This window comes from Eimeria mitis, genomic scaffold, assembly GCF_000499745.2.
Source record: "Eimeria mitis Houghton genomic scaffold, Emh_scaff531, whole genome shotgun sequence".
Classification (NCBI taxonomy): Eukaryota; Apicomplexa; class Conoidasida; order Eucoccidiorida; family Eimeriidae; genus Eimeria; species Eimeria mitis.
The window spans coordinates 2,119-9,144 of NW_013573587.1; the positions used below are offsets into that span (position 1 = coordinate 2,119).

At 61.0% G+C, this 7,026-nt stretch overlaps 3 protein-coding genes across 3 annotated transcripts in view; all 3 read right to left on the bottom strand.

The window, feature by feature from the left end:
- The window catches only part of EMH_0015260 (uncharacterized protein), a gene marked incomplete at both ends in the record, with an annotated part of 2,613 nt that extends 1,110 nt beyond the window's left edge, over positions 1 to 1,503 (bottom strand). Inside the window, 3 exons of the mRNA XM_013500356.1 lie at positions 1 to 105; positions 507 to 857; positions 1,123 to 1,503. Of these exons, the coding sequence (XP_013355810.1) occupies positions 1 to 105; positions 507 to 857; positions 1,123 to 1,503 (837 nt within the window). The remainder of the gene's footprint in view (positions 106 to 506; positions 858 to 1,122) is intronic.
- Positions 1,504 to 1,549: 46 nt separating this feature from the next.
- Positions 1,550 to 2,152, bottom strand: EMH_0015270 (uncharacterized protein; the record flags this gene model as incomplete). Its single annotated transcript, XM_013500357.1, has 1 exon — positions 1,550 to 2,152. The coding sequence occupies one exon, from the start codon at positions 2,150 to 2,152 to the stop codon at positions 1,550 to 1,552; it is 603 nt and encodes a 200-aa protein (XP_013355811.1).
- Positions 2,153 to 2,615: 463 nt separating this feature from the next.
- EMH_0015280 (uncharacterized protein) overlaps positions 2,616 to 7,026 on the bottom strand; it is a gene marked incomplete at both ends in the record, with an annotated part of 6,422 nt that continues 2,011 nt past the window's right edge. Inside the window, 3 exon segments of the mRNA XM_013500358.1 lie at positions 2,616 to 2,632; positions 2,636 to 5,609; positions 6,149 to 6,816. Coding sequence (XP_013355812.1) covers positions 2,616 to 2,632; positions 2,636 to 5,609; positions 6,149 to 6,816 — 3,659 coding nt within the window.

Genomic DNA, 7,026 nt, shown 5'->3' on the forward strand with positions numbered 1-7,026 from the left:
CAGCAGCGCCTGCCAGAAGGAAAGGGGCTGCTGCTGGGGGCCCCCCGCCGGGGGGCTGAAGTTGGAGACACTGACGGCCCTGAAGAGAAACTCGTGGGTGAAGGTCTGTGTAGAGAAAGTTTGCAGCAGCAGCAGCAGCAGCAGCAGCAGCAGCAGCAACAGCAGCAACAGCAGCAGCAGAAGCAGCAGCAGCAGCAGAGAGAAATCATAGACCTGTCAGTGTATGCTTACCCATGTACCCTAAACCCTAAAACCCTAAACCCTTGGTTGGGTTCTGGGGCTCCTAAGCCCTAAACCCTAAACCCGTACACCTAAACCCTAAACCCTAAAACCTAAACCCTAAACCCTAATTTTTTGTGCCCCTCCCTCGACAGCGCGTCCGCCACAAACTCCAACACGACAGCCCTACACCGAAGCTACTACCTAGAAAACCCATCGCTAAGGGTTTAGGGTTTAGGGTTTAGGGTTTAGGGGTTAGGGTTTAGGGTTTAGGGTTTAGGGTTTACGAGGAGTGCTTTGAGGGTTTCCGCGTTGGGTATGGATATTTTCATGTGTTGTTGTGGTTTTTCTATTTCTATTTTCATGTATCCTTCTTCTCCTTTGTTTTCTTCTGCTGCTGCTGCTCCTGCTGCTGCTGCTGCTGCTGCTGCTGCTGCTGCTGCTGCTGCTGCTGCATGCGTATAGTTTTTTTCTGTTAGATAAAAAGGAGACAGCTCTGTCTCCTCCTCACTATCAAACGGAGACACCGCGCCTGTCTCCACCCCACACTCCTTGTCTGCCCCCCCGCAACCCAGGGGATGCACCCCATACACCACAACTGTCTCCGGCAGAGGAGACAGCAGCAGCAGCGCCAGAGGCTGCAGCACCAGCAGCAGCAGCAGCAGCAGCAGCAGCAGCAACAGAATAGTAGCAACAGCAACAGCAGCAGCAACACAAACACCGGCAGCAAAAAAGGAACAGCATTAGCGACAGAAACAGCAGCAGCAGGAAAACAAGAACAAGAGGGGCCCTAAACCACCCTAAACCCTAAACCCTAAACCCTTATCTATATAATAAGGGTTTAGGATTTAGGGTTTACGGTGGTTTAGGGTTTAGGGTTTAGGGTTTGAGTCAGGGGTTTACCTGCAGCACGGAGGAGACAGACTTTGTTGGGAACAGCTTAGATAGCAGCTCCACAGCAAGAGCCTTTGCTTCTGCTGCTTCTGCTTCTGCTGCTGCTGCTGCTGCTGCTGCTGCTGAGGGAGAAGCTGTTGGGCTTGCATCACCATCAGCAGCAGCAGCCCTTGCTGCTGCTGCTGCTGCTGCTGCTGCTCTTCGTTTGCTGCTGAATGGGGTCCAGTAGCCGAGGAGCCCCCCGCTGTCATAGAGGGGGCTGCCAGGGAGAGAGACATCCCCCTCCAGCTTGCTGCGTCTCTCTTGCTGCTGCTGCTGCTGCTGCTGCTGCTGCTGCTGCTGCTCTTCCTCTTCTTGCTGCTGCTGCTCAGTCTGCTGCTCGTGCTGCATCTGCTGCCAGGTGAGGGGGGTACACCAGACGCGGTGTATGTACAGCTCAATGGGCTTTTGATCCGTCCTGTGGAGACACACCAAACACAAACTGCATCTGCTGCTTCAGCTGCTGCTGCAGTTGCTGCTGCAGTTGCTGCTGCAGTTGCTGCTGCAGTTGCTGCTGCAGTTGCTGCTGCAGTTGCTGCTGCAGTTGCTGCTGCAGCAGCTGCTGCAGTTGCTGCTGCAGTTGGTGCTCTGTTCCTGGTCCTGCTGTGGGAGCGGTCTGCGTGCTGCAGTTGCTGCAGCAGTTGCTGCTGCAGTTGCTGCAGCAGTTGCTGCTGCAGTTGCTGCAGCAGTTGCTGCTGCAGTTGCTGCTGCAGTTGCTGCTGCAGTTGGTGTTGTGTGTCTGACGTGTGGGGTTGCAGCAGCATTTGCCTGAGTGCTGGTGTTGGCCGCAGACAGCGTGGGATCGGTCTCCGTATTCGTCTCCCCGCAGCGTTGCTGCTGTCTCCCTGGGGGCCCCCTGAATCTGTATAGGGGGTATAGGGCGCAGCAGCAAGTTGCTATTAAGGACCCCAAGCGCATGCAGCCGCTGCAGCGCCTTCACAGCTAAGTGCTGCCAGGCCTCTCCTCTGTCTCTGTGTCTCCTTTCTTCTGCTGCATGCATTTCTATGACTTGTGGCGGTGCTGGGGTGTCTCTACACCCCTGCAGTGGAGGCAGCTCAAGCACAAGGGGGCCCCCAGGGCCCTGGGCCCCCCGGGGCTGTGAGGGGGGCCCCCAGGGGGGCCCCCAGGGGGCCCCCCCCTGCCGCCCCCGACTGCGACTGCGCAGGGGCCCCAGCACAAACAGAGACTCAGCTGGGGGCCCCCGTGCCTCTCTAAAGGCTTCACAGCCAGGCTCGTTGTACCCTTGTCTGAGTATCTGCTGCAGGAGGCCCCAGGCAAGGGGAGGGGGCACGAGGGCCCCCGCAGGGGTCTCTACACATACACATGGAGGGGGGGGCCCACGTGAAGATACACCTGAATTCTTATGCTGCTGCAACACACCAGCCTGCTGCTGCGCGCATGCAGATGCACATGCTGCTGCACAGTCCCGCATCACACATATGCGCTGCAGCAAAGGAGACAGCTCAAATCGAGCAGGGGGCCNGGGGGCCCCCGGAGCAGCAAGTCGAGGAGGGAGCATCTGCAGCAAGCAGCAGCAGCGCAGGGGGGATATCAGCTGAGTCCTTGTTTTTGCTGCTGCTGCTGTTGTTGCTGTCGCTGCTGTCGCTGCTGCTGCTGCTGCTGCTGCTGCAGCAGGCTGCAGCCAGCAGCAGCTCGTTCTCCCTCTCCGGTGCCTCTGCTATCAGCACCACCCCGTAGCCTTGGGATCGGATCCCCTGAAGAGCATCGCTGGCACTGGCAGCAACAGTCAGCCTCAGACGGGGTTTGCTGCTGCTGCTGCTGCTGTTGCTGCTGCTGCTGCTGCTGCAGCTGCTGCTGCAGCTGTTGCTGCTGCAGCTGCACCCGGGTTGCTCCTTGTCTCCTCCCAGGGTTGTGCCCTTTTCTAGACACACACTGCATACCTGAGCATCAGCAGCAGCAGCAGCAGCAGCAGCAGTAGGAGCAGCAGCAGCAGCAGCAGCAGCAGCAGCAGCAGCAGCAGCAGGAGACTCTCCGGTGACGGGGGCCCCAAATCCCCTTGCGTGGAGGAACCGCTCTAGGCAGCAGGCAGCTGCTGCGCTGCGGCAGATGATGAGGGCCCCCTGAGAGTTGATGGGGGCCCCCCATCTGAGGGGCCCCACCCCCTGCTGCTGGCTGCAGCTGTCTCCTTTGCATGTGTCTCCGTTTGTCTGCTGCAGCAGATACGTGGTGATTCTGTCTATCTCTATGAGCCGGGGGCTGAAGAGGCCCCTGAGGGTCTCTCGAGCTAGCACACGACAGCGAGAAGCTAAACCCTCCTCCACCTGCTGCTGCTGCTGCTGCTGCTGCTGCTGTTGCTGCTGCTGCTGCTGCAGTTGCTGCTGCAGCTGGTGCTGCAGCTGCTGCTGCGGTTCAACAAAGTGTAGAAACCTGTGCAGGCCCCTGAGGCCCCTGCTGCAGTACTGTTTGTAGTGTAAGAGTGCTGGCTGACGCAGCAGGGCCCCCAGCATCTCTATAAAGAGAAACCCGATCCCCAGCTCCAGCCGCAGCAGCAGCAACTCCTTGTGGGGTCTACATTGGGGGGCCCCCCACTTCATTGGTGGGGGGGGGCCCCCCAACCCACCAGCTCTATCATCTATAGGAGAAGCAGCAAACGGCCATAGCAGCCACACAGGCACCTGACATTCACCTGCACCACCCACCACACTAGGGGCCTCAGGGGGGCCCCCTTGGGGGACTGCAACGGGGCCCCCAGCAGCAGCTGACAACACAGACGGGGGGGGCCCCCACAGCCCGTCTTCTTTGGGCTTGTTAGAACGCGCGATGCAGCTTCTGGGGGCCCCCGGGGCCCCCGGGGTCTCAGGGGCCCCCGGGGTCTCAGGGGCCCCCGGTGTCTCAGGGGCCCCGGGGGCCCCCAAGGTGTCTGCTGTTTGCTGCTGCAGAGGCTGCAGCAACGACTGCCACTCTAGGGGACTGCAGCAGTCCTCTGATTGGGGGCCCCCCGAAGGGTAGATGGGGGGCCCCCCTAGAGCTGATGCGATGGCGTTGAGTCTTTTTCTTAGGTTTTGTGCTGCTGCACAGAGACACCAAAACCCCCACTCCTGCTGTATGTACACCAGAGATGCATGCACACGGCCCCACTGAGCTGCTGCTGCTGCTTTGTGCTGTACAGACAACAAACAACACAGCTGCTGCATGCAGCCCGCATTCATCTTCATATATCGATGCCTCCACACCTCCATCGCTGCAGCAGATGCCAGCGGGTCTCTCCCCTTCTCTCCTAGCGGGGCCCCCCCCCACAGGGGGCCCCCCTCTGGGGGGCCCCCTGAGGGGCCCTCTGAGGGTCTAGCTGGGGGCCCCACTGAGGGGCCCCCGCCAAGACCCTCTAGTCTTCGCGGGGGCCCCCCGGGGGGGCACTGTGAGGGGCCCCCTTCTTGCCTGTCGGGCTGCGGTGATACCCTGGTGTCTCCTCTGTCTCCTGCTGCTGTCTCCGCTGGGGCCCCGGGGGAGGCCTGAGCTGTCTCCCCCTGCAGCTTTGTTATGCCGCTGCTCTGGGGGCCCCCGGGGGCCCCCGATAAGGGGCCCCCCGGGGCCCCCAATACCTCAAACATACCGGGGGTCTTCAGCGCACGCGCTAAGAAGTTGTCGCAGATAGACAGCAGCTGGCTGACCGTGTCAGTGAACACTCGCTCCTGGGGGGGCCCCCTGGGGGGCCCCTGAGGGGGCCCCTGCAGGAACCCCTGGGGGGGCCCCTGAAGGAACCCCGGGGGGGCCCCCTGAAGGGTTTGCTGGGGGCCCCCATTCGCTGTGAACCATCGAGCTGCATCTGGTCCCTTTGGTGCTGCTTCTGGTGTTGTCTCTGCTGCTGCTTCTGTTGCTGCTTCTTCTGCTGCTGCTTCTGCTGCAGCAGCAACTTCTGTTGCAGTCCAGTATGGGGCCTGCTGCGGAGGGTATCGAACAACCTCTAGGATAGGGGGCCCCCCGGGGCCCCCCAGGGCCTCAGCTAAAAGGAAAGAGGGACAGTGCAACACACGGAGGAGACAGCTGAGGGCCCCGGGGCCCCCCTCATCGCCAGCAGCAAAGGGTGTCTCGGTGACGCAGACAATGCGGGGGGCGGAGACAGCGCGGGGTAAGAAGTATTTGAATATACATTCATACCCTTCAGCCCCCCTGCTGCTGCTGCTGCTGCTGCTGCTGCTGCTGCTGCTGCTGCTGTTGCTGCAGGTTACGCCGTCCAGCAGCAGCAGCGCCACGTTGTCTAGCTTCAGGTAGCCATGCATCAGCAGAGAAACAAAAACAGCAGCAGAAGAGACAAACACACGCGGCCACTGCACCAGCCCCTGCTCTGCGACCCCTGTCTCCTCCCAGCCAGAGAAAAAGGCATCAGCAGCAGCATCAGGGGCCCCCAAGGGGGGCCCTGGGGGCCCCCCCAGGGGCCCCCCAATGGGGTACTGGGGGCCCCCCGGGGGCCCCCGTGATAGTGCCTGCAACGCCTCAGCCTGAGAGGCAGCGAAGCGGAAGGGGGAAAGGGGACGATAGAGATTGAGGCTTTGTCTCTCTTCAGGGGTACGAGGAGGCCAAGGAAGCTGCAGCAGCAGCAGCAGCAGCAGCAGCAGCAGCAGCAGCAGCAGGAACAGCAACATATACTCTATACAGGTGGGTGCTGTGGGTGTAGATAGCTATGTAAGTGTACACTCATATCCGGGTGTATAGGCAGCTCAGCGGAGACAGTGCATGTGGGGTGCCTGCGGGGACTGTGCAGCATAGAAACAAAGAGACAGCTGGGGGGCATCTTTGACGTGCAGCAGCAGCAGCAGCACCAGCAGCACCAGCAGCAGCAGCAGCAGCACCAGCAGCACCAGCAGCACCAGCATCAGCTCAGCAGCAGCACCACTACTATCACCAGCAGCAGCAGCACCAGCGACACCACCAGTACCACCACCACCACCACCATCACCATCACCAGCAGCACCACCACCATCACCAGCAGCAGCAGCAGCAGCAGCAGCAGCAGCAGCAGCAGCAGCACTATGTTTACCCCTTCTTGCTGCCTGATAGCTTCTCTGAATTCCCTAAGAGCTTTTCTGTATTCATCCCAGCTGGCGGGGGCCCCCCACCTGACCCGCAGATGTGTGTGCTGCCACTGTCTCTCTTTTTTGTCTGCTGCTGCTGTCTCCTTCGTCCCCTTAGAGGGACACAGCCGCGCTACCAGGCGGCGGGGACCCTCATACGGGCCCCTATAGGGGCCCCCATAGGGGCCCCCACAGGGGCCCCCACAGGGGCCCCCACTGTGGCCCCCATAGGGGCCCCCACAGGGGCCCCCACAGGGGCCCCCAGCGGGGCCCCCACAGGGGCCCCCATCGGGGCCCGCACAGGGGCCCCCCTCGGGGCTCCCACAGGGGCCCCCATCGGGGCCCCTGTGGTGAGGGTCCCCGCAGGAGGGGCCCCCGCAGGCACGCGTATGAGGGTACAGAAGAGAGAGGACGTGTTGTAGGTGTTGCTGCAGCTGAAGGGCCCCAGCAGAAGAGGGAGAAAGACAGACGATGAGGTGAGAGGCAGCGGCGAGGTTTTGTAAGAAAGTGTAAACTATAAGCCCCGGCAGCAGCAGCAGCTGTCTCCGCTGCAGCGGCAGCCAAAGGAGACAGTCCCCCCGCACCCCTGACTCGTATGCACACACCTCCTCCGCTGACAGTGGGTCCTCCAGAGCTGCATGCAACACACACACGCATGCACGCATGCATGCATGCATGCATGCATGCAGCACACGCATGCATGCATGCAGCACATACATGCATGCATGCATGCATGCGTGCATGCGTGCATGCAGCACATGCATCCATACATGTATGCAGCACACGCATGCATGCATGCATGCAGCACATGCATGCTGTTGAGCTTTGTGTTTCCTTCTCCTCT